Below are 24,780 nucleotides of genomic sequence, written 5' to 3'. Positions count from 1 at the left end.
TCACAATTAAAAACGAGGGACACGAAATAACGTCAGTGCGATCTGGCCAACGGCGCCATGGCCCAGTCGCTATAAGAAATGGAGTTGTAAAAGTTGAAGTGCCACAAAGGTGTATGGAGCAGCAATGAGATCGATTGCTCGCGGCCACGGCCGGGGCGAATTCCTTTGTGTAATAGGCCTTGGGAAGACGGAGGATGAAACACGATGGCGCCCTGGCCGTATTTTAACGGATCCCCCAGATGGCCCCGAGCTGCAGCCAAGCTAGCGAGGGATTGGGATCGAAGCACGCCGAGGCGCATAGCTTGAAACGCCCAGGAAGGGCAGGTCAGAAACGCGCTATCCGTGGTCAAAGAGCCACCCAAGATATGAAGCGTATGGAGTACGGAGTACCGGTATCAGGACGGCCGCTCTGGTTCCCTCTACGGAGGACTGGGGTAGCAATTCCGTACCAGGGCCCGTACAAGTACTCGTACGCTCGCCGTATGTTGAGTACACTTGATACCAGCAGCAGTAAAACCTGTAATGCAATACGGAGATGCTGGGACGCTGCCGCTACTGAACTTGTACGTACTTTACGGAGTACGGAGCACAAGCACAAACGAGAGTCGCGTGCGTGGAAATACGGCCCTCACCGGATCCAAGGATGCTGCAGCAGCGATACTGTAGCCAGGCCCCCCTCTGCCGTGGTGGATTGGATTGTGCTTCAACGGAACGGCCGAGGGGCGGCACACGACTGTACTCGTACACATACAAACACAACAGACGAATCAATGGCCGGCAAGCATTGCCTCTTCATGGCCCAGACCAGCAGTCGTGCATATCGATGACGACTGGCGACTTTGCTCGACTTCGTTCGACTGGCTGGCTTGCCATGGCCGCAGCTGCCTGCAACTCGTAACGGCTCGTGCGTGCATTTTGCCCAGCAGGGCTCTCCGCCAAGAGATGCCGGCCACGTTTCTCGCAGGGGAGGGTCCATGGGGCCTCGGGATTGGACCGCACTCCGACAACAAAGAAAGGGGCTCGCGGCGGGTGCAGATTCGGTGCGTTGTCGCGGAGCCTGGGGCGGCAGCATGGCGGTTTTCGCAAGCAACTGGTCGGTGCCAAAGTCGGCGACTTGACAAGGCCTCCTTGCTTTACAGGTACAAAAACCTCGTACGAATGCTTGTAAGCGACCAGACACGAACGACGCCGGGATTTCCAATAGCGCTTGCGGTAGCAACGAGCTGTTCCAGCAGTTACTCGTAGTCGCCCAGTAGCTGCAAGGACTAGCAGGCGGCTGAAGCCGACGGGACCGCAATCATTGACAGCCTATTGAGACCAGCAGAGCTAAAGCTGCCGCTAGTAGAGCTGCTCTTGCGCTGTGGCTTGCCAGATGGATCAAGAAAAGATGACATGATACGAGTAAGTACAGTACTCGTAACGCAGGGAGGGGGATGAAGTGAGAGACGATGATCTGCGAAGCTTCATGTCGGTGGTGAATCCGTTAGGTGGTATTTCCCCCAGTGCCTTAATTACAAGGTCCTACACCTGCCAGAGGTCAGTGTGAAGGAACCTGGAGAAAGGTACCATGGAAAGTGCAAACAATCACCGAGCTGCACCTTGAGGATTACAAATCTGCTGGTACAAATTCCCAAGGCAGTAAAAAAAAAATACTCTCCGGATACCCTCAAACTCCATTCCAAACTCCGCCACTGCTCAATTTCACCTCCATCTCTCTTATTGCCGCCTGCTGCTAATACGAGTTGAGCGTATTTGCTATACTGTACCTGCAAGTACTCGGCCCGGCCAGCGGACTACGGACTAATAAAATACAGTTCAGGTACCAACGGACAGCGGACAACACCAGCGTGTAAGCAAATCGACTCACAAATTGGCGCCAGGGTGATGTGACAACTGACAAAATGAGCCGCGCTACCGTGCCAGATGCATGCCTGGTTCGTTCCACAGCTGCCAACGGACGTCAATCCCTTCTTCGAGGCTCTGCTCCGACCAAGCTGCAGGCTCTTTGATGCTCGAGGCACCGGCCGTTTTGTGCTTCAATTCGCGCGAGTTCCATCAAAGCAAACCTCCCCAGGAACCAAGTAAAACGAGCCCCCCTGGTCAGACCATGCAGGCCACAAATCTCAAGGTGGAGGATGTGACGCTTCCCCGTTGGCGTTTGCAGATACCAACTCAGCAAAGTGCTTGGCAATCGCATAACGGCCCCCAATGCCTCTTTTCTTAGCCCGTTTCATTTCCCTTTTCCCTTTTACTTTTTGCCCTTTTCCTCTTGTTTCCTTGATCATGCGGGCACCCGAGCCGGGGCCGTTATCCGACTTAGCACTATGCAAAGCATAAAGTGGCAGCCAGCCCTGTTGCACTGGTCGCGCTGCCCAATCGTTTCAGGCCATTCTGGAGATCTGGACCAGGGGGCGGTTGATGCGTGTGGTTCATGCGCAGATCCGCGTGCTCTTGGAGCCTCTTTTCTAGAAAGAATGCAAGGGAGGGCCGTGCTCATCTCACCTACCACGCGATGGCCATGCTCTTATTAGATGCTAGCCTGAGATTGCGAGGTGAATCTTTTGTCTATTCAGGTGCTCACAAATACCTGTATCATTGCCGCTGCCTATTACCGACCTCTCCGCTCGACATAGGTTGACAGGTCGACAGGGTTCAGGCTTCTTTGCTAAGAAGACGCTTCTCCTAAGCGACATGACATATCACCAGCTTTGGAACGATTCGCGCGATTCTCGAGAGAATACCGGCCGCCATTAGAAACTGTCAGACATCATTTACCAAAACCCTGTCCACAATCATCTCGGGTACCAGGAAGTCATAGAACCTGCTGCCTATTGGTACGAGAGCCATTCGAGCCATGCTTGGAGTGATCGATGAATCCCAGATCCCACTTCATACCCACGGCTGCGGTAGGTTGCACGGTTACACACAGGCCGGATGTTCGGATGAAAAAGTTGCCTGGGTGCTCTTGATCCAAGATTTGACAGCAAACGGGCCCAATGCCCGTCGGAAACAGGAAACACCGTCCGCCGTCGTATCGCAAACAGATGAGCCACGTGAAATTAACTCTAATTTTAATCCAGCGTGCGAGTTATCTACACGTAACCGCCGCGCCGGTCGTCCAATGTTACCTTCGTTATCTAATCTCTTTTTTTTTCGACATAGCCAGTAGAGTTGTAAAGTGTTGAATTGATGCCGCGGCTGTAGAGAATTATTTCCGGCTCATTCAAGTCTTTGTTGTACCTTTTCGTAGTTTTTGCATGGGGTATAGCTTGGTATAGCCTCATTTTCTTCATTCTCGGTTAACCTCTGCAATATCAGGATACCTCAGATCGGCATTCTCCTCCAAAAACTCCATCCACTTTTTCAAAAACTTGCTCCCCCTGAAAAGAAGAAAAGTAAAGTCAGCACCTCTCTATGTCATAAGCCAGTAGAATTCAGCGAATAGAACGCACCTCTTGACCGTCTCGGAGTCTCCAATGACGGTTAATGACCGCTTGGGACGGGTCATGGCGACTGTAATTGAGGGTATTAGCATGTGAACTCGCACTCTCTCCCTTTGCTCAGCCATTTCTTGCCTTGTAATGGCTAAAAATAAACGGAAAAAGCAAAAATTCATGTTCGCTCAAAGACTTACCGTTAAGTCGTCGCTTCTCCCCCAGGAAGCCCACCTCGCCATCAGGGTTGCTGCGCACAAGGCTCACAATCACAGCCTCCTTCTCGCGCCCCTGAAAGCCATCCACACTTCCGAGCTCAATGCCCGGAAACTTCTCCTTCAACGAGGCAAGCGCAGCAAGCTGATCTCGCCAGTCAGCATTATTCCAACGTGTAACAACCCTAACCTCGTAGCTCCTATACTGGATCCAACTCTCGAGAAACATACCTGTGCATTGTACGGAGTGACGACGGCAATATCCTCGGGTCGGACACCGGATTCGACCAGCTGCTTTACATGCAGGCGAACCAGCGCTGCCTCCATCTCGTTACTCTTGCTCTCCCCGTGCAGGCTACCCTTTTTAGGGTTCTCTTTATCGTCATCTTCGTTGCGCTCTGGGAAATCGCCCCCCTGAGTATCGATGAAGATGACTGGCTCTGTTGTGTCTTCATTGTTCTCAACGTCATACTCCAAATCTTTTAGCAGTCTTGCTTTTACCGCATCGGCTGCTACAAGTTCCGAGTCGTACAGCTCGTCTGACGGGAAACGCATAATCTTCTCATGCATTCTATATTGCGTCGTGAGCATGCGCTTAATAGATGGTCCATGCAGGGCCAGAAGCCGATCAAAGAGAGTCGTCTCGAGGGTCATGCCCCTGATGACCGGCAACGCATTTTCATCTCCCCCTTTACTCTTTGCTTTGACCTTTGAATTGAGAGACTTGATTGTCGGCGGCAGCTGTAAGTGGTCACCAGCACAGACAGCCTTCTTCGCCGACAGCAATGGAACCCAACATTGTGCCTCCAGGGCCTGGCTCGCCTCGTCGATGATGACCACGTCAAATTGCTCATTCCTCAGCTGGAAACCTCCCGCTCCGTGAAGCGTTGCAAGGACAACCTTGCTACCACCGACGAGATTGCTGACGCACCTCCTCTCCCTCTCTCTATATTCCTTACGTAGCTCCTTTAAATCAGTGTATATGGCCTTCCGCTCCTTGCCGCTCTTGGTCTTCTTAATCGATGCCTGTTTCGCATCCATCTCGGCACGGACATCTTTGACTATGGCCCCAGCCTCAGAGGTTTGCGTGAGTACGTCTAGAGAATGGTTAAGAACGGATGGCAGGAGCCGAGCAGGATGGCCTAGGCGAAGGATGGGTATCTTGTGTGGAGAAAGTCGTTCCACAATGTTGTCAACAGAAATGTTGGACGGGCCGCAGACTAGTATTCTCTGTTCACGCTTAATCATTTGCAGAATCAGTTCTATCAGCGTATGAGTCTTGCCTGTCTAAGATAGGTCAGCATCATCCAAAGCACCTCGTAAAGAAAAAAAAAAAAAAAGGCAGCCAACCGCGACTTACCCCAGGAGGTCCGTGAATGAGAGCCACCTCTCGAGATGCCAAAGCAAACCGAATGGCATCCTTTTGTGAATTATTCAATGTCGGGTCTATCCACTCAATATTTCCAACCTCGTCACTCGTCGTCAGGTTCTGCGGCACTGGAGACGGACTCGACAGCCCAAACAGCACCCTTATAAAACTCGAGTACTCTGCCTCTCCCATCTTCTGTAGCTTCTCCATTGTTTGGTTCATGCTGGCAGCTGTCAGTTCGTCGTCCTCGACTTCGTGTCTCGTTCTCATTACCGTCGATAAGTAACCTCATCTGCCAATTTCACCATCCAGACTCTCCCCGCGAACACGACTTCGTCTTTGCCTTCATCCAGTGCAACATTCACAGCTGCCCTCTGCACCTTCGTCACCACACCTCTGGCGCCCTTTCTCTCGAGTTCTTTAACCTCTCTCTTCTTTGCGCTTCCCGCCGGCTGTTCTGCAACCAGGACAATATCCCCCGTCCGAATGCCATGTTCTGGCAGCTCTCCCGTGCTTGAGGTTGCACTATCGGGACTCAGCTCCAGCACCGTCTTGCCTCCTAATCCTGTTCTCTGAGAAGAGATGGTAAGATTCGTGATGGCCAGGCCAGCGCGCTGTAGACCCGTGGGGCTGTGGTTGGAGATGAGAGAGCTCGTTTCCTGGATTTCACTCTGCAGCTCTTGATCCAGAAGCGCAAGCTGAGTCGCCGCAAAAGAGGGAACGTCTATTGGTTCCTTGGGCGACATTGTGAAAGCTACAGCGGACAGCCGTAGGAAAAGAGGGAGAGCTCCAGATGGTATGGAAGTGTATGAGATGCGGTTGGTGACAAAGCTTAACAACCCCACCAAATAATGTGCTGTACTACGACCTGGTAGCTACTTTAGCAAGCACCCCAGCGACAGTGTGCGGTCATTCAAGTATCTGCCACTATAGCTACATATGTATTCTTTTAGTTTCCAGTATTCATCACCCTCTACTTATATAGCTTTTAATTTGAGACACGGGATGTTAGAAAGCAGACTTGGAGCGCCAGCTTAGGTAGCTACCTCTTAGTAGTACAGAGTCATGTCATGACGTATCACACAGCTTATCGATCAGAGCCGACCAGCATATCTTCACGATCTTATTCGAGAGTGCACAAGCCTCAATATGAGCCAATTGATAAGGTGTCAATTTTCTGTGAAGAGTAATTACCGTAGTCTCCTGGTCCAAATTCAATTAGGTATCAGTGAAGAGATATCCTCTATCCATTGCAAATGTACATCGATGCAGGTATGATGCAAACATCTACCCTGCAAAGTCCAAAACACCAAAACCCATTAATCACATGCTTTAAACCCAATGCTGTCCTAAATCACAAGTACCAAGCCCATATATCATTCTTCATTCCAAAAGGGGGTCAAAAGAAAATCAACAATCAAAAGTCGGTGATTCCATAGCTGCCCAAAGCCTCTATGATGGCCGGATGACAATGACCACCACTAGAGACAAAATCATGAGGGCCAATGCCACCAGTGACATAATAATGATGGTCCCTCGGCTTGCCGGGAACTTGCCCTGAAGAATCCATTCCTGGGCATGGAAATATCGTCTGCAACCGAGGAGCAGAGTCACAATACTAATGGCGAGGAATGTCGCACCCAACGGGCGTCCCATCTTTTGTAGCCTTGTGTGGTCGAAATCGGAGGCGGAAGCGTTATCGGTGTTGAGGCGGAATAGCTGCGTCACGGCGACGCCAATCGATGCAAAAGCGAGAGAGGTTCGAAGCCATGCTAGAAATGTGCGTTCTAGAAGGGGAAAAAAATGAAATGGTCAGCCAATTGGTTCTCTTGAGACATGCAGCTCAGCTGCTGTGTACGCATGCGACATACCGAGAGCCAGGTGATCTCTAGCCACGCTTCCCTTGTTTTCCAACTGAAGGGACTGAAACTTTCGAAATGTTTCCTTCGTCCATGACGACTTTGCTTTTGTTGGCGATCTTGTATCCTCCGAGCCGGAGACTCCGTTTCGCTGCCTCAGAGAGCTCTGGCTCTTCGCATGGTTCCCGGCCTTCTTCGCCGCATCGCTGTATGAAACCTTTCTCGGACGGGTGGCATCGCTTTCATCGCTGGTCGGTACCGCCTGGTAGTTTTGCATTACCCCTCTTGTCGCTGTTCCGGAGGCTCCATAGTTGGGAGAGGAATTGTGGGAAGAGCCTTTCTGGAGAAGACTTAGAGAGGCGGGATCCATCGTTTCTGCTCGTTGCAGAGCCGTCTGTATTGTCGTTGCGATTGCTGTTAGCGACATGTTCTTTTTCTTCTGCGTATGAACGTAGCGGAATTGACAAGTTGTAGCGCGTAGCGCAGTCCTCCTTGTCAAAGACGATGCCTGGAGCTTTTTGGTACAGACGATGTTGGAGATGGGGATGGAGTCAACAAGATGGGGGGAAACACGCACAAGACACCCGCCTTTAAGCAAAGGATTCAACCAAAAACAGGGTGGCCTCGTCTCACCTCGAGAATGTTGTTAATCCGCTCGTCTGCCGACTGACGACGATGCAGGTCAGCCCTCGATAGCGTCTTCTTCGGCAATGCCACTGCAGAGGCAGATGCGTCAAGCTCGTTGGTCTGAGGGTGAGAAGCCATGGTCACGGCCTCGACCAGGGTGCACGTCTCACTTGACTCGGCAGTACCACTTTGAACTGAGTGCCACAGCACATGCGCACAAGCTCTTGTGGGGGCGCAGAGCGGCGCATTTAAACTAAGGTTTGGTTGCGTGATTGTAGTTCAGAGTGGCGGCACGGGCAGAGCCAGACTGTGGCGAGAGACGCTGTTTGAAGCATTGCGCCCGAGCCCAGAGAGCAGAGGAGCAGGAAGAGGAATTAAAAGAAAATAAATTGGCTCCCGCGCGGCATAGCTAAGTTCATGTACAAGCAAGGCGTAGTTCGCCCACAGCAGTCGTGAGTGGCCACTTGGTCTCCGTCAGCTAAAATGAAGAGCGAGATCCGCAGCGCCGCGATCCCAGCCGCCGCTGCGTCATTGTGGACGAGCGTCATGGTAGCAGATACCAGAGAAATATAGCTATGGTAGTAAATACTAGAGGCGTCGCTTTGGCTTCAGCCTTGCAAGTCTCTTCCGTCACATCGATGATGATATGAACACACGGTTCATATTTTGTGGGTTGTCAACGGCATTGTAAGGCAGGTTGAATCAAACACCACGCTGCTCAGAGAGCCTGAGGAGTTCCAACTAAGAAGTCACAAGGAACTCTTAGTGTTGCCCGCAGATCCAGATATAGAGAAGATCGTATCTTGGCCGGCAGATCGCCTGACAGGCAATGGGTCCATATGCCATTGTGTACTCTGGTGGTGGTTGCATGCCATGGTCGTCGGCTCGTCGGGGCTCTCGGTGCAAGACTTCACGAAAGACTCCAACAGACAGCAAGTGCCATTGGCGACACAATCATTGGAAACTCTTCTTTTTTTTTTATTTATTTATTCGTTCAGAGGCAGTCCAAGAACCGTTTTATATATCGCCACGCATTTTATCTTTTCTCCCTTGGCGGACCAGATTGTATGGCACGGAACCATCGCAAAAGGCACCGACGGCCCAGCATCGCCGACATCCGACCACAGGGATGTGACGCTGGTGACCTCTACATAGGCCAGGTGAGGGGTTGGAGAGGGCACTGGAGGCGTCAGCCCGAGGGCCCGAACTGAGCCCGCATATGAGGCTGAGAGTTCCTTTTGCAGAGCTTCCCAATCGGTGCTGTTGTGATCCCGTGACGGGACATGGGCTAGAGTTGTATACACCAATGTAGCCTTCGGAGACCGAATGAATACATGCCATGCCCTCCAGCAGGACGATGGAGTTTCTGGATGATAGATAATCTCTACACTGCTCTCCTCGATTTGCGATAGGCCAACATGAGCATGCCACTCCACCGTAGACTGTCGAGGAAGCTCTTCCACTTCGACCGCGAAGACGGGAGGGATGCACGATTCCGGCTCGTTCTGCTGTCTCAGCGTAAAAATTGTCCAGTCAGGCAGTCGTGCGCGAGTCTTCTGTTCATCGCCCGCCAGTGTCATGTGTTGAAAGTTGTACTTCAGATCCCAAGGGTCCAGCTCATTTCCATCATCTTCATCATCTTCTGGTGAGCCATGAGCGAGCTTCCACGCAAGGCCGGCTGCTTGGGCGTTGCGTTTCATTTCATCGGGCGATGATGATTTGGCAAAGTAGGCTACCGCGCTTGTCCAAAGCTGGACTTTCATCTCAAGCCCAATTCGCCAGAGATGTTGTAACGAGAGGACAATCTGCATACCATGACTGACATTCGATGGAGGCGGCAGAACCATCGAAGAGGGGATAAGGGGGATCTGGCCGGCAATGTAGATGCCCCGAAGACTGCTGGCCTCTGCTTTTGCTGTTAAAGCAACGTCAATAGCCTGGCTATATGGGCCAATATTCGCCGGTGCCCAGTACGACCGGGACTGAACATGGAGCCCATTTCTATGCGAATTTACCCCTGATTTCGGGACCGTGAGGAACACCATGACATTGTAGCCAGATGGAAGTAAGTGGCCACACGAAATAGTGACTCGAGATGGTGGGTTTGGCCTTGTAAACAGCCTGCCATACTCTGTATTGATTTTTGGAAAGTCTGCCATGTGACGAAGGATGATGGTGGTATTGATTATTTGGGCCGCATCAAGAGATGAGGAGGAAAGGAGTCTGTCAATTTGGCCAACGATGGACTGCATTTCTGCCTCAATCAAAATGCAACCTGCAGAAGACTTGGCTAGAACAGAAAATCGAAGAAAGTCGTCATCTTCTTCCAAAGTCGTGGGGAAATCTTTGCCCAAAATTCGTGGTGTGAGAGCTCCGGAGACTTCTTTCCCGCTGCCCTCGGCCGACTTTGCACTCATGACCGTATTCAGGATGGTATGAAATTTGACATCAAATAATTCAGGAATCCTAACAGACGATTCTGGGCTCGCATCGTCATCGACATTTGTGTTTTTTTCTTGAAGTTGAGCTCCCCGAAGCATCAACCAAACTGAGCCCCCTCCTTCGTTGACAACTCGCCGTCTTTCCTCGGGGACAGATATTCTCTTCTTGAACAGCCAAGCCGGCCCATCCAAGACAAGCGTTTCAAACTCTCCTCCCTCGCCCAGTGCAGCTCCTTGAGGAGCACCAAACTTCTTCAAAGCACTCTTCACTCGGTGTACTCCTTCGGTGCTCGACACTCGCTCCCATAGGTGGCTTTCATCAAGTCCGGCGCTTGCAACCTTGATAATTCGAGCATCGAGTCCGGCCACAGCCATATCACGCAGTAACTGAGCATCATCTGCAACCTCATTCTCAGGAGATGGAAGAACGGGATACTTCCAGAGGTATGCCAGTGGGGTGAGGCCAAGTCTCAACGCAACAGACTCGACTCGAGTGCGCTGGTAAGTTGACAAGATGGCCCCGGAACAGATAGCGTTGGCCTCTGGGTGGCGAGCTTTGATGGCCTTTAGCAGAAGCAGCATTGATTCTGTCTCATCGGCCTTCTGCCCCCCAGACGAATAATCATAGTCCCGTTCGTGATGTAGTGCCCCGCCACGGATAGGCTGTCGATAGAGGGGTATGCCTGTTGCTGCTGCATAGAGCGGGATGACCTCATGGCCAACCGTCTGATACATGAAGCTATTCAGATCCTCCTCATGGGCGCTCTCATCTTCAGTAGCTCTTGAAGTCTGCTGCTCTGGGTCGATGAATTGGACATCCTCTACAGCTTCGTTGGCACCATCCACGGCAGGGAACAAGTTCGCCAGAGCCACAATGCGATGCCCATGGCGGATGCAGTGAACCAGATTAAAGAAGCTGTCTTTGCCTCCTGAAATAAGCGCAATGACATTTAGTGATTCGGACGTCATCTTTTTTTCAGGAGCTTACACTTAATCCCGTAGTTGCAGCGGCGTTGCGACGTTGTGGGAAAATGAGCATCTTGCATCTCACGTGCATTTTTTTGCGCCTTACCAGAGCACGGAGTATTTTTTTTTTTTCGTCCACCTTACTGTTATCACATCTACACACTCCACCAACATTACACCATTTTACCAAACAGCATTATCATTATACTCTTGAGCGAACACACATAAGAATATTAACTACTATCATACTTTTTTATGTAAATACGCTAGATAAGACATGCATGGAACGTCTTCTCTCATTTTGGAATTCCATTTCCCTTTGATTCGTGCGGAGTGTCGTAGATCAACAGCGTCCCGCTGATAACCGCGACTCGTACGAGTACATCACGTCAAGCCCCAATCTCAACTCGAAGATAAAGCCATTTACGCTAACATACTTAGCAGGGAAACTACCACAATCTACTCATTCAGCTCGGGGAGATATTCTTCACTAGGCACGCCAAAAGAGGGCTCTATCATGGCTGGCAAACTAACGACACATCCTCCGTCATCAGCGTGGTTCTACTCCGCACGAAGCTACGATAGTTACGGCGATCTTCCCTACCACCAACACGACGCTTCACCCGCTCTCGGCGTTAGTATACGCTGGCCAAAAAGACGGCAGATTGCTATGAGAGCACGTGCGCAGGCTAGCAGTCGCTCTCTATTAAACTATTACTCGCGTTGCTATGAGGCACTGAGTCAGGCACCGTGATGAGAGACGCCCTCAAGCCCTGGCCTACGGCCTTTAGCCTTCTGTGGGGGGTATCCATTGATTTGCTCCAAATACCAGGTTACACCATGGCTGCTTCATGCTAGCAAATAGTACCAGAGTGCTAGTACTTGTACAGCATAGGGAAGCTTGGACGGAGACAAGGTCAATTGGTGCTTATGGTGTTCGCCCGGTGAGCTGACGATGGGAAAGTTGAGCGATTGCTATCGGCCGAGTCTAGCAAAACGCCCGCAGAGAACAATCTTCGAAGGATGTTCACCAAGGAAAAGGCTCCGCAGAGGTCTCGGCATAAGACGTCTTCCAGCTAGATCCGAGAACATGCTCGTACGAGTACAGCCCACGAACACACTCCGAACTCCGTACTTCTCTGCCTGTGGAGCCAATACGGGCGCACGTGTTGCACGTCTTGTTCGCGTCGAGACGACGAATTGTTCTTTTTCGCTTGGCAGGCCCAGCGCCACGGTCCAGGTACCCAAATTCACCACCGACCATTGACCGGCTCGCCGTCAGGTTAATTAATTACCACTCAAAATAGCAGCCATTGCTTCGCCTCTCATTAATTTGCCGCCACCGTGGGAACGCCACCGGTGCTTTCGTCAAGGTCGTGGCCAAGCTTTCGCCTGTCCAAGTATGGAGTAGTCCATCTTGACTCTTTTCATTTCCACCTTCCGGAGAGCCACCCCATGCCTAAATTCGAAGCTGCCTCACAGCTCGAGCTAGTCCAGGGACCGTTCGGTAGTCTAGTACGTGCTACTCCATGTACCTTTTGTCGACTGGGGGGGTTCTCTTGTCATGATCCCTCCCAAATTAGGGCGTCCGCGTTTCCCAAAGAGTGCTCCCTGGACCAGGCACGTTCCTTCTTCAACGGACCAGACGGGCCATACCCGGGCCCCGGATAGATTGCGCGAGAGATTAGCTCCATCGCAGATATGGAGTTGGCGCGGATTACTTGTGCCAGCACGTATCGTGCTCCGTGCCTGTACATTTCATACTCGTACTACGCCGAAGGGGACAGAAAGGCCATGGCTAGCGTTATCTCGCTCTCCAAGAAAGCCACCGAGCCAGCCCATCCTGGAGCGAATATGTGACGGCTCACATTTCTGGCAACTCCAGGTAGCGTCCCCGCGGAATGGATCAAACACACCACGAAGGAGATTTTTTGCTCGTTTCCCAAAGCACTTGTGCCTGGCAGGGACCCCCAATACCGACCTCAAACGGTGCCACCAGGCCCTTGACCGGCAATGGGGCCGGAGACTCGAGGCAAGGGTCTTGTCTTCCACCCCAGGCAGAACAAATAGAGGAAGAGTATACATCCCCACATGTATAGAAGCGCCATGGAAGGAAAACCAAAATGTGAGCTGAACTCTACGCCTCACCTAGAGAGAACCAGGCAGGCATGGGTTCCCAATACGGCTGCCTCCCCTCCCCAGATAAGGGAGAAGCAAAGCAACAGTAATGCCGCAAATCCCCACTCTCGCCGGCCAACTTCTTCCATGAACGTTCTTTTGGCCGTTCCATTCACCCGTTCTGTCCGAGACGAGAGATGTCACAAATTAGACCTGTCAAAACGATTCCCCCCTCCCCCCTCCCCCCTTCTCTCCTTGGATGCCCTCCCCTTGAGCGTCGAGGGTTTGGGGTCTGGTTTGTTGCAGGTGAGTCTCATGGGGGTTGTCGGGTAAACGGCTTGAGAGCGTAACTCTTGTCGGCCGAGTGAACGTTGTTGGACAGCTCGTATGCTGCGAGGCATTCGTTTCATACAGGTATGGCCAAGCCGCGTGGTAAGAACGTTATCTGTGAAATCCCAGCACGCAATGGTACGTATGTACGTGATGGTTGGTCCAAGTTCTGCGGGATAGTCACAGTAGTCTGCATGTAACACAAACATCAACACCACAATTATATAGTCGTAAACATCATGATGGCAAGAAAACAGTTCAGTTCAACAAGTGAATTTCTTCTATCTTCTATAGTCTAAATATCTAAATGTCCCAAGTCCCAAGTCTAAAATCTATATCTTTCTCCACGTTCACACATAACACTTCACTGGCCAAGGGCAAACATGTCACCATCTTCAAGGCACAATTCAGTATTAATTAGCAACAGTGTTTTTTCTTATTGGTTGGCATAGCGTCAAGTAAAACTTCTAAAAAATGTGACCCGCACACCCTGCCATAACCCATTTGCCCACAAGAATGAGCAGCACAAAAAAATATTTGTACTAAAAGAAAAAGGAATCAACCTCCAATGAAGGGCGGTGCGATCCTCCCACTGGCCTAAATGCTTCCCAAGTGCCCTCTCTAATGTTTCAGTTATTCCCGCCATGGCAAACGACCTTTCCAGCCATCGCTCGCGATGGATTATCACACCAAGTGTGCAATAAGAGGGGCAGCCAACCTGATTAGCATACCGTCGTTGTTTCCGCCAGATATAAAAAGTAAGAAATCTAATAGTCCGCCATGCGCGCCAAAACAAACAAAATCATGTCCGAGAATTCCTCTTCCGAGTTCGAGCCTCTGTCGAACTTTTTGTCATGATGCAAAAATTGTGAAATATCGAGAAGTGTCTTCCCGATATGTAAAAAATAATAATCATCAGTATGATGTTGCAAGTCGATACAAGAACTGAAGGTTTGAAAATGCAATCATATCCGCTTGAGCTTTTTCCCTGTATAGTGCGATGTCCTCCTCTAGCAAAAGTGTATGTGTAGAAATAGGGCTTGCGCCGAAGCGAAGCAAGAAGTGTGTGATAAAAGTGAATCATGTCAGGCGTGTATAAAGATGGTCATAGACCACCTGTGAAAGCAGGTGCTATCCATTTAATCCGAGCGCTTGCGCTTCTTCTTGCCCTGGTCACCCTCTTCTGAAGAGAGCTCGCTAGCGCTTCCAGGAATCTCAGATGCGATCTGGAAGAGGACCTTTCCATAGGTGTTGTAGTCATCTCCTACAGGTCCAGTCATCATGCCAGCATCATAGGTAGGCACGTCGGAACCGTCCTCGATGAGGTTCATGACGATAGCACCGCCAGCGTGGGTGCGGGCATGCTGAGCCAAGTTGTCGCTGCGAGAGAACTTCTTACCGCACTCGTTGCACTCAAAAGGCTTCTCTTGGGTGTGGAGAGAGCGGTAGTGTCGCTTGAGGTGCTCCTGGCGACGGAAGCGTCGGTTGCAGAGATCACAGACGAAGGTCTTGGAAGGGTCCTCGGTCAGTGACTGCTTGCGACCGCGGCGGTTGGTGGGGGCGGGCATGGAGGAAGAAGGCTCATCAGAAGCAGAAGAGGCATTGGAGTCTGAAGCGGCAGAGGCAGCCTCAGTGGCGCCAATCTGCTCGTTGCCAGACTGAGAACCGCCAGCAGCGGCGTTCATGATGGGCTTGACGTCCTTGCGGTCCTTCTTCTGTCTCTTGTCCTGGTGGACGTCTGAGAGGTCAATGGAGGAAGTCGGGCTAGGCAGAGAAGGGAACTGGAAGGTCTCGCTGTCGTCGAAGCTCAGCTCCTCGTCGCCAATGAAGCTGCCGTGGCCCAGGGACACAACAGAAGAGCCGGTGCAGGCTCGGGGGCGGGAAATGTCCACAGGGTTGATCTCGCCGAGGTTGACGAGGTTGCTGAAGTCGGCTTCCGACTCGAGGTCAGAGAAGTCCTCAAAGGTCGGCAGACCGCTGGGCAGCACTGGGTTGAAGTCAAAGGTTGGCTGGGCAGCGGCGGCGGGCATGTGCTCGCCCTTGATGTCCTCAGCCAGCAGGGTAAACTCCGGAGCCAGGGTGGGGTTGGAGCCAACAGAGACGGTCAGGTTGCGGGGATCGCAGAAGTCAACATCATGCTCAGAAGTGACGGACCGCGCGTAGGGAGTTGGCGAGGGAGACAGAGAAGGGCATGAAGCTGTTGTGGATAGCATGTCGCTCGGGCTTGAGGTAAGCGAAGGCACCTTGCTAGCCTGAGATTGAAGGTACACTGCCCAATGTGGATTAGCCTTTTGCCCCGCCCCAGTATTCATTAAAGCGTCTTTTCCGTTTCTTTTTTTAAATTTGGAACGGCGAAAGGAATATTCGACGCGGAAATTAATTTCAGAATCACTTACCAGGCGACAAGGGTGGAGAAGCAATGCTGGCCCAGTCCAGGACGAGGCTCTCGGTGGCATCGATGTTGTCCTTGACGACCATGCCCTCCAGACCGGAGAACATGGGGTTCATGGGAGTCTGCAGCATGTCACATGCCTTGGGGCTGCCCATGGCGCTTCCAGAGGCGGACAGAGGAGGTGTAGAGGGGAAGTAAGGGTTGTCGCCAAACTCGGTGTCCAGCAGCATGGGCTTCCGGGACAGAGGAGGTGTGCTTGTGGGAGTCATGACTGAAGGACCGTTGCTGTACAGGGTCGGGGGCTGTGAGCAGGAGGAGTTTGGTCGCGAGTACATGGGAGTGGGAGGTAGTGTAGGCACCATCTGGAAGGCGGCCATCTGCTGTGCGAAAACGAGTTGTCGGGGAGCCATCTTGTGCTCTTGGTTGTAGAAGTAGAACGCCTGCTGTCCCATAGCTTGAGACATCATGCCGTCCATTGTATTCTGCTGAGCCAAGGAATGTGTCAGCTCTTGAACATGTCCTCTGTAACAGTGGTGTTCTTTTTTGGCTTGCTTGTCTAACCTCGTGAGAGAAGAGCTTGCGGTGGCTTCGAATAGAGTATTTAGTTATTAAACGTTATAGTTATTGTATAAGTTGTATTCCGTATTATACAATTGCCCAGGCAATTGGTGAGGCACGTAAAGAGTGGTTGGTTCTTCGTTAGGTCGTCCTTCAGATCCGGTGCAAAGAATGGATGGTAGTCTTGGTAGTAGTGATTAACTATTAGACTGTTGCGATGGTGGGAGGGATGAGGTGATGGTTGCGAATGTTCGAGCAAAAGAAGGGAAGGAATCTCGAAGAAATATAACGAGTTTCCGATGGAGACGAAGTCGCAAAAGAAGGGAGAATGGAGGGTATAAAACAACAAGATATACAAGCTCAAGGGTGGCCGATCATATGGATGAGTTGATGGTAACGGCGGGGGGCCGTGGCAGGATAAGTAGGACGATGAAGCCCAAGATCATCGACGAGCAAATCGACCGATAGGCAAGAGAGCCCACCAGAGTGGGAACGCTCCGTCGCCTCCACGCAGGCCTTGTCCACTTCCACTTGTCTCACTCGACCTGGCCAAGAGCCAGGATCCGTTGCGCGGACATGACGGGACAGGCTTCCTCCCTGGCCCCTGTCGTCCGTGAGGTGTCTGGGGCGAGTGGTGTGCGAGTCCAGGGTTGTCTGGGATGTCTGGGACGGCCAGGGGTGTGTGAACCTTGAGAGAGACCCAACTCCAGAGGTTGACATGGGTCTCCTGCTAGCACCAGTGATCCTGGTCGAGTCCATCTGTCGAGTCCGTGGAGGCGGTACGTACCTAGTGCCAGGCTAACGGCCAGCCTAAGAAGCGACAAGGGTGCGGCTTTGACGGTGATGCTGGTAGTATGAGTACAACTGTACAAAGAGGGCTCCAAAGTGGGAAGTTGACAAAAAAAGCTGCCAATTCATGAAGCCCCCAAGCCGAGTCGAGTCGAGTCGAGTTGAGGTGGGTACAACGCCGGTGGGCCTAACCAAGGTACTCATACATGTAACACGACGACAGGTCCTGCTTGGTCCTCGTACTAGCACAAGAGGTAATAGTACCACTTGCAGTATAGCATCAAAGAGAGCCTCTGTTTTCTTGCTGCTGGCGTTGACTAGCACGAGTAATAGTACATTTGATAGCATGGCAGATTAATGCAATGCCAACGGCCGTCCGTATGGCAGCACCAACGTGCGCATGGATGGTCGCCATTCGCCATTTGGCATTGGGCGTTTGTACCGTGATGACTGACTGGCCCGGTTTGAGTCAAACCGGCGGGCGAGCATGGCGCAGCCACCCTTCTAATTCTGGATTGTGGGCTTACCAGTCCATACGAGCGTAACATACGAAGTGCATCCGTCCACACAGATACAGGCACGGCTTTTTGCGAGGAACAAGCATAATGACAGAGACACGCCGCCACCTCTCGGATGCACCGCGACTGGCACAGCGCAGCGCTTCTCTCTCCACTGGGCTTGGGTTACGAAAAGCCACTGTGAGCCGAGCCAATTGCTGGCGGTGCCGTCCGCTTTGTGGTCTCTTTTGTCTCGTTTTTTATTTTCTTTTTCTTTTTGGTTTCCCTCTGGCTTGTGGTAGTCGCGCGCATATCACATTGGAGATGGAGGGGAGGGAGGGGGGGCGTCCATAGAGAGATAGAGACAAGAGTGAAGAAGAAGAAGAAAAAAAGACGGCATCCATCCCTCCAATACTGAAAGCCGGATCCAAGAATGGACAAAGAGAGATGGATGCCTCACAATGACATCTGCACGGCGGCTCAGCTGCTGATTGGGTCACAGCACCTCTCAAGGCGCAAATGCTGCAATGCTCCAATCTATGCCGATTCCTGGCCCCCATGGCGTTCGTCCAAGTTTGCTCGTCCATTCGTTGCTGATGCTACGCACACTCGAGCGTCGAGAGGCCACCTATGAAATCAGCGTCAGTCAACAAGAATGCCGGCTCGCCTGCGGTGATTGCGCCGGCGCCAACCCGCTAACCACCACTAACAAGTACCACCACCACTAAATACAGTGCTACTGTTAGCCCCGAGGCTCGCTGTTCTTGTTGACAGGCTCGCTCTGTGCGCGCCATTTTTCGGCGCTGGCCACTCACAGCCGGGCACGGGCACACAAGAGCGCGTCACAAGCCCTGCAGAATGCCGTGTCGTGATAGGATACAGCGTGTGCTAGTATCAACTTGATGACCCAGCTTGCACAAAAAGCCGCCGTCTCAGCTCTGCACACTGACGCACACCTCGAGTGTGCACAGCCATTGGACCTCGATTCTCTGGCGTCACACCTACGAGACCTCGAGAAAACTCCACCGCTGCAAGGCACATGATATCCTGATGGGCGATGCGCTCAGCCATCAATCACGCTGCCCGTCTGTCCAGTGGTTGTAAGTCATTCGACCTGCTAGTTGAAACCAAGCCGTCAGTCACTAGCCAGGAAGTGGGAAACTCACATCTCGGAGGCAAAGACGTCAAACGCGGATCCCAGATTGGCCGGCCGGAGGGCGGATGTCGCATCCACTGCAGAGGGCCAAAAAGCTGTTTGGGCATGTTGCCGCCCAGGCTGTTTGATGGTGTGTTTGTCAGGTCAGAATGTGCGATGCATGTGTTTGTGTCCTCTTCTCGCGCTAGCACATATCCAGCAGTCGTCACACAAGGTCCAAGTAGTTCATACCTTAGTCCACGGCAAAACCTATTCAGTAGTGGCGGTACTATCAGCATTCTCTGCTGCTTTCATACACACAGACTCAACTGATCTCGTCTTACGGTGGTCATCAACGGGCAGCTCAGTCAAACTTGATCTGACATATTAGCCAATTGCCAGAACCAGGCCTAGCGCGTCGATCACAATCCAAGAGGAGCGGGCTGCATGAGTGGATTATTTTTATGTCTTGGATGCTGCTTAGTGCGGGTAGTGCTACCTCGTACAAGAATAGCCCGTCTCCACCTGAACTTGTGAAGACCAAGGGCTTTTTCGTCATCTGTTTCATAGTCTGTTCGTATGTGCTCCGTAATGCTTATGCATGGAGACACTTTTTGTTTGTGTCAACTTGCTTGTGGTGCTGCGCGCTAGTACTAGCCAGGACAGTAGCCCACAGCCAATAGCCACCAGAGAGGCACATACAAGACCAAATACGAAACGCATGGACTGAGGTGGGAAAAAATCATAAGTGTTTATTAGATAGTAGGTCTAGATAACCAGACTTTGCCGGAGGGAATCACGCACAAGCAAAACAAAATAAGAAAGGAAAGGAAAATACGGCAGATGTGGCAACTGTCTCGCGGGTGAAACGAGATGCATCCCCGCTTGCAAAACTAAAAAGCCCGTATTTGCGTTTTTTGCTTTTTTTTTCTTGTCTCTTGTCTCTTCTCCCTTTTTACCTTTCCTTTCTTTTTTCTTTTCTTTTTTTTTCTTGTTTTCTCGTTAATTCCTCACTGCATGGAGTACCGTAGCATCCCCATGCCGTCCACCCCCGGCTGCAAGCCGCGTTGCGTTGTCAACACCTCCCTCCCAGGCTGTATACCGCCTCGACCAAAGATTCCGGTGAAGCTTCTCCAACTTGCCTCTCCAGGACGGCCAACGTAGAACCGCGCTCGCTATCGCCTGGTGGCCCCGCGCGTTCCCGCAAAATGCCCCATTGGGGCTCCAGGCTACCCATCGCCTGGGCTGAGAATCGAGCCACGGCCGTCGACGGTGGCTTCTCCGGCCCGCTAAGCTACTGAGAGCACTACTGTACTCCGTACGGAGCCCAGCTCTCCAGGCCCGGTAGCTTTTACCGTACGTCGAGCCTTTGAGAATCGTCAGTTTCACCATGGCCATCATGGTTGTTGAAGGCGAGTCATATGTACTATGCCTAGAGGTGCGGCAAAGAGGGGAATGGCACCCAAAATCAAGCACCATCCTCGGCTCTAATCATATGGGGCACCTCTACTAGAAACATCTACCCGCATTCAATTTCGTGGTGCCTTTTGTCTGATTGCAACGGTTCAACGGTTGTAAGTAGTACCTCTGCACGTGCTCGTGTGGAAAACCTAGAGCTTCGAAGGAAGGAAAAAGTGTCACCGCAATTACAAGAATGTGCGCTGCCAGGCAGGTCCCCGCTTTTCTTTTTTACGGTGTACCTTAAGCGAGGCCTGGTAAACGTCCGATAGGCTGTTGGATGCAGCTATTCCCCCGTACTATTGCCAGACAGCAGGCATATGCCGCCACCACTTCAGTCGACATCTAACGGTGTGTCGTGAGATGGTGGGAAGAGGTTTCAATTTGCAAAATAAGTTGCGGTATCCTTCCATCCAGGCCATGTAACGCTAGTCAAAACGCCGTGCCAGCCATTTGGCCCCATTCCCGGACTTTGGACACCTGGGGAAGGGCTGCAGTACGAGAACGCATCACCGGCGACTAGCTATGTGGCTTTCATGTTAGCACAGGCGTCTATTTCTGCTATCGGTATCAGCCAAGGTTGTAGTCTGTAGCTTGCGGTGGACACTGGCTGAGATAGATGCTTGCGGGGATCCGCTACTCGATATTAGTGGTTACGAATGAGGCAAGACAAAGGAAGAATGTCTCTGGAAGCGATGATAGCCAGGATAGGCTAGTGAATTGAATTGACCATGATAGTCCTTACCCGGAAGGAAGGAATCTTTGCTCTCAGTACTCCGTACCAAAGGGCACTTGCCATTGATTGCGTGTTGTTGATGATATTGATTCCAATTTCCCAACTTGTATACCGGGTAAGCCAGCACCGCCTAGCATGTGATATCCCATGGGGCAAGAGTCGTCAGCATCCTGCGTGCGGTGTGTGATGTGATGTACAGGCTCTTCCGCATGTGGAGGGTTTCATCCAAGGCGGTGCTTTGGAGCGGTGTTGGTGACTTGGTTGCCTGGGTACAAAGTACAAAGTACTCGTAATCTTGTGCCTGCACATCCACCGATCATCACACACGCGATGCAAGCATTGGCTGCCACCGTCGCTAATGTAAACAGACCTATGCCAGATGCTGGGCTGGTGGCAGCGGTCCTATTGGCTGCGGTCTAATCTGAAACTCTAGCGCTGCATAACGAGTCGAGAATGGAAAATGCATTAACCAGCTGCACAGACCCTTGAACTATAGCTGTACAAGCGACAGGGGACAAGAGGCGGCGTCTTTTTTCTCTTTCTCGTCTCGTCTCGTCTCGTCTCGTCTCGTCGTCTCTTATCGATTAGTACCCAGGCATGTAGGTAAGGTACCTCTGCGCTGTACAAGCACGAAGTATCTGCACCCCCAGCGGCAGCCAATGCAGCACCTCCAACTCTCGGAAAGAATCCACGTACCTAACTCTGGGTCCTGGAAACGGCGGGCCCGGGCCATAAGGTAATACGAAGTCTTTGCTGCTCCATAATGTGTTTGTGCTCTTCACCGACAAACTCGAATAAGCGAACACTCCGGCAGAACTCGCTGATGCTATGAAATTATGGGATGATTCTCCATTATCTGCACATCCGACTTGAGCAGCACGTGTTGACGAAACGGGACAATGAAGAGCACCTGGGGAGCACGCGCCAAACACAAGTGCAGTCCGTCATGATGAAGCTCTAGCCACAACAGGAAACAGCGTCAAACGATCAGGCACAACGAAGCCAACGGATCGCCCCAAGTCGAGCCACTATCGCTGGCCCGTCTCTGCGCCGCGCCGTTGGAAGGGAGATGCTACGCCCAAGAGGGAGCTAGACCCCGTGTTGCTAAATGAAAGAAGGCGACGCTCCGCTCCGTACCGACATTGTGCCGGTCACTGATTAACGCCAACCGCCACTCCGTCGACCGAGTAATTTGATGAGCCACCGAATGCATCCAACGAGGTGTGTGTGATTCGAGTGATTGAGTGCGCAAGTGTGAGTGGCAAGTAGAGTGCCTGGCACCATGGCAACGCACCAGCATGCGGCTTGGTGCCCAGCCATCCAGCACTGGTTGACCGACAAAGCGGCTGGCGAATAAAACTGCCTGCGGCAAGGGTCATTAATCGTGGCATCGAATATAAGTACACATCACATTTGCGCTTGCATTGGTCCCACGGATTCCAACATATCAGCCCGCGCATGCATAACCCGCCGCCGTGACTGGACAGCGGCCCCCACCAATTGCTAAGGCTCTAGCCATCAAACATTGACCCTGGTCACTCACTGCAGTGCGAAGAGACCGCCACTGCAGACGCAGCCATGCAGGAACCAATGCGGCCACTGGAACCCGCTGGAGCCCGTTGTATGCAGGTACCGTCCACAGCTTCCAGGGCTCTTTCCGCCTTGGATCATGGCCGGGGGGTAGGGCCTTCCCCGACAGGTAGTCGGTGCTGTACGAGTAGCTGCCACATCACCCGCGCGCGGGACTCTGCTGCAGTCCGCAGTACAGAGTACATATGCCAGTCCAGGTATGGATCCCTCTTGTGCAACTCCAGTCCTGCACTAGCACCTGGGCTACTTGGGACTTGTGCAATGCACGCTGCATCACCATCACTCCCCGGGCTTAACCAGCATCAGGTCTCTCCACCCGCCAGTCAGTCAACATGGTCAGCTCATCGCCTTGCCGTTCACAGCACAAGAGGCGCCGCCGTTACAGCCAAGCGTCGCTGCCGCCTCCGCAAACTTGAGCTCCAGAGCTAATAGCCTAATTGCTGTAGTGCTTCGGGTAGGCAAGATGATTTCACAAGTACCTGTACGAGCACCAACGCGTGTTCATTCGCAAAAGGCCCACCGATCCTCAATCCGCCGTTCTGCACGGCCACCGACTCTTCGATGTCTTTGTCGTCCCCCCCCCGGCCGGGTTGAATCTCAGAGATGCAGCACTCGTACGGAGTGCTTACCGCTGCACTCAATTGAACGGCCCTTGAGCCGAGCGGCCATCGACACCGCCAGTAGCCAGGATGGCGGTGATTTGACAGGTTGCGCGGGAAAAGGCTTTTTTTGCCTCCTCGCCAAAAATTCGCGGAACCGGCAGCCGTCCACCGCCTGAGAAAAAAGATTTCGGCACCACCCTTGCTAGGCGAATGTCTCTGGCATCTGCAAACGATAGATCGCACTACTGGCACACGGCCTCAGATGAAGGGCCAGGGTCCCGGCGTAACTGTTGCGAGTCCTGCTGGCAGACCGTCTTCTTGACTCGAACAATTGACCCTGGCGACCTGTGGCACTGGTCACTGGTTTTCGGATGGATGCGACAGCGTGCCCCGGACTCGAGCGAGAGCCCACGAATACCTGTTAGATATTCCATACTGACAGGGGATACACCGGTAAGTGCTGCAGGCGTGGTACTAGGTATTGGCAGCCTCAATAGTCTGCTGCGAAGCTCGTTAACCTGGGCAGACGTTGGATGCTCACCAACTTTTCCTCTGATTGGATCGCTCCTGCGGCTCTAATTGGTTGATATATGGGCGCTGCCAGCAGCATTCTGCCCGCCGCAAGGCGTTTTGCAGTATGATATCCTCTCTGCGGTCTGTCTTACTGTTGGTTATGCACCTATGTGCGAGTGCCTGGTTGTTGCTGTTGTTGCGTTTTACAGCTACCCACCGCCTTACTCGTCTAATGTTTAGCCAAATTGCCTCTCAGAAACTTGCTCCTTTGTGCCGAACCAACGACACAAGACTACAGGCATGTTCACAGCGCTGGTGAACGAAGATCCCCCAACCTTGACAGGAGAAGAGTCGGCGGTCATTGCAAACGGCGCTAACATGGTCGGTAAATCGAGATAACTTACCTGTATGCCATCCATATGCTCCATCTACGAGTAAGGCATGCTATAATACCTGGTCCGGTAGGGTGCGCCCAAGGCCTACTCGTACTAGGCAATATCATATCGACTACGGGTCACGGAGGTCGCAGCCGCGAGAGCGAGAGAGGGGAAGAAAAAAAAACCTGAACCTATTTTGCCACCGCCTTTTACACCGTCGAATTCTAGGGACGATGTCAAGTGACTTTGACGGATGCGGACGAGTCAGGACTTAATCTCTCAGATCAGAGTGACCAGGACCCTGGTGGACGAGCTCACTGTACTCGTACAATGCGCATGGGCTAGCAACGGCCCGGATTCACAGCCGTGTGGCCAGCATCTTGCCCTGATACCATAGAGGCCTGCTCGACCGGGATCAGATGGCCCTTGCCACCGGACCCTAGCGGTCTACCCGCTCCCCGGATTTCTACTTGGCCATGGCACTACCATGCCCAGCCAATTTGTCTCGAGGTCCACCGGGTAGAACATTGCCAGTCTTCTCTCCGTCCTTCGCTTCCCCTCTTCCAAAAGTCGAAGACGAATTAGAGGTTGTTGGCTGACATCCGCCAATCCTGGGCGCTGTAACTTGCACGAAATGCCCTTTGGTTGACAGGTACAAAACACGAACTACTATTGCCCAAAGAGGTCTTCATGCTCTCCAATGCAACCATAATCACTGTCATCTTCGTGGGAACGGCACGGCCCTTTTACGGCTAGCTTCGTCACCGCGCTTTC

The 24,780-nt window shown here is 52.2% G+C and overlaps 7 protein-coding genes across 7 annotated transcripts; 3 read left to right on the top strand and 4 right to left on the bottom strand.

The window, feature by feature from the left end:
- Positions 1-239: 239 nt before the first annotated feature.
- On the top strand, positions 240-827 carry M431DRAFT_478165 (hypothetical protein; the record flags this gene model as incomplete). Its single annotated transcript, XM_024915644.1, has 1 exon — positions 240-827. The coding sequence occupies one exon, from the start codon at positions 240-242 to the stop codon at positions 825-827; it is 588 nt and encodes a 195-aa protein (XP_024778715.1).
- A 4,015-nt stretch (positions 828-4,842) lies between these two features.
- Positions 4,843-5,927, bottom strand: M431DRAFT_293640 (hypothetical protein). The gene is made up of 3 exons (XM_024914113.1): positions 5,306-5,927; positions 5,006-5,241; positions 4,843-4,879 (listed from the first exon to the last, which is right to left on the bottom strand). The coding sequence occupies exons 1-2, from the start codon at positions 5,762-5,764 to the stop codon at positions 5,122-5,124; spliced, it is 579 nt and encodes a 192-aa protein (XP_024778714.1). The 5' UTR covers positions 5,765-5,927; the 3' UTR covers positions 4,843-4,879; positions 5,006-5,121.
- Positions 5,928-6,463: 536 nt separating this feature from the next.
- Positions 6,464-7,760, bottom strand: M431DRAFT_293566 (hypothetical protein). Its single transcript, XM_024914112.1, has 3 exons — positions 7,511-7,760; positions 6,890-7,271; positions 6,464-6,805 (listed from the first exon to the last, which is right to left on the bottom strand). Exons 1-3 carry the CDS (start codon positions 7,640-7,642, stop codon positions 6,471-6,473), a joined length of 849 nt encoding a protein of 282 aa, XP_024778713.1. The 5' UTR covers positions 7,643-7,760; the 3' UTR covers positions 6,464-6,470.
- Positions 7,761-8,490: 730 nt separating this feature from the next.
- M431DRAFT_75938 (hypothetical protein) lies at positions 8,491-10,914 on the bottom strand (the record flags this gene model as incomplete). Its single annotated transcript, XM_024922408.1, has 2 exons — positions 8,491-10,695; positions 10,762-10,914. 2 exons carry the CDS (start codon positions 10,912-10,914, stop codon positions 8,491-8,493), a joined length of 2,358 nt encoding a protein of 785 aa, XP_024778712.1.
- A 1,412-nt stretch (positions 10,915-12,326) lies between these two features.
- On the top strand, positions 12,327-13,137 carry M431DRAFT_293465 (hypothetical protein). The gene has a single exon (XM_024914110.1). The coding sequence runs from the start codon at positions 12,476-12,478 to the stop codon at positions 13,043-13,045; it is 570 nt and encodes a 189-aa protein (XP_024778711.1). The 5' UTR covers positions 12,327-12,475; the 3' UTR covers positions 13,046-13,137.
- Positions 13,138-14,498: 1,361 nt separating this feature from the next.
- M431DRAFT_478161 (hypothetical protein) lies at positions 14,499-16,227 on the bottom strand (the record flags this gene model as incomplete). The annotated part of the gene is made up of 2 exons (XM_024915643.1): positions 14,499-15,628; positions 15,756-16,227. The coding sequence occupies 2 exons, from the start codon at positions 16,225-16,227 to the stop codon at positions 14,499-14,501; spliced, it is 1,602 nt and encodes a 533-aa protein (XP_024778710.1).
- Positions 16,228-22,363: 6,136 nt separating this feature from the next.
- On the top strand, positions 22,364-23,523 carry M431DRAFT_293447 (hypothetical protein). The gene is made up of 2 exons (XM_024914109.1): positions 22,364-22,711; positions 22,821-23,523. Exons 1-2 carry the CDS (start codon positions 22,503-22,505, stop codon positions 23,290-23,292), a joined length of 681 nt encoding a protein of 226 aa, XP_024778709.1. The 5' UTR covers positions 22,364-22,502; the 3' UTR covers positions 23,293-23,523.
- Positions 23,524-24,780: the final 1,257 nt, after the last annotated feature.

This window comes from Trichoderma harzianum (assembly GCF_003025095.1).
Source record: "Trichoderma harzianum CBS 226.95 unplaced genomic scaffold M431scaffold_2, whole genome shotgun sequence".
NCBI lineage: Eukaryota > Fungi > Ascomycota > Sordariomycetes > Hypocreales > Hypocreaceae > Trichoderma > Trichoderma harzianum.
This window is presented reverse-complemented; position numbering and strand designations above follow the sequence as displayed.

What these genes read in the sequence shown, in the direction of transcription:
- M431DRAFT_293640 (XM_024914113.1), bottom strand. Translation starts at nt 5,764, where the DNA reads ATGTCGCCCAAGGAACCAATAGACGTTCCCTCTTTTGCGGCGACTCAG. An exon ending in TGGTGAAATTGGCAGATGAG is followed by an intron (nt 5,242 to 5,305) that starts GTTACTTATCGA and finishes GACAGCTGCCAG; the next exon opens with CATGAACCAAACAATGGAGA.
- M431DRAFT_293566 (XM_024914112.1), bottom strand. Translation starts at nt 7,642, where the DNA reads ATGGCTTCTCACCCTCAGACCAACGAGCTTGACGCATCTGCCTCTGCA. An exon ending in GGATTAACAACATTCTCGAG is followed by an intron (nt 7,272 to 7,510) that starts GTGAGACGAGGC and finishes ACGACAATACAG; the next exon opens with ACGGCTCTGCAACGAGCAGA. An exon ending in TAGAGATCACCTGGCTCTCG is followed by an intron (nt 6,806 to 6,889) that starts GTATGTCGCATG and finishes TTCCCCTTCTAG; the next exon opens with AACGCACATTTCTAGCATGG.
- M431DRAFT_293465 (XM_024914110.1), top strand. Translation starts at nt 12,476, where the DNA reads ATGATCCCTCCCAAATTAGGGCGTCCGCGTTTCCCAAAGAGTGCTCCC.
- M431DRAFT_293447 (XM_024914109.1), top strand. Translation starts at nt 22,503, where the DNA reads ATGCAGGAACCAATGCGGCCACTGGAACCCGCTGGAGCCCGTTGTATG. An exon ending in GAGTACATATGCCAGTCCAG is followed by an intron (nt 22,712 to 22,820) that starts GTATGGATCCCT and finishes AACCAGCATCAG; the next exon opens with GTCTCTCCACCCGCCAGTCA.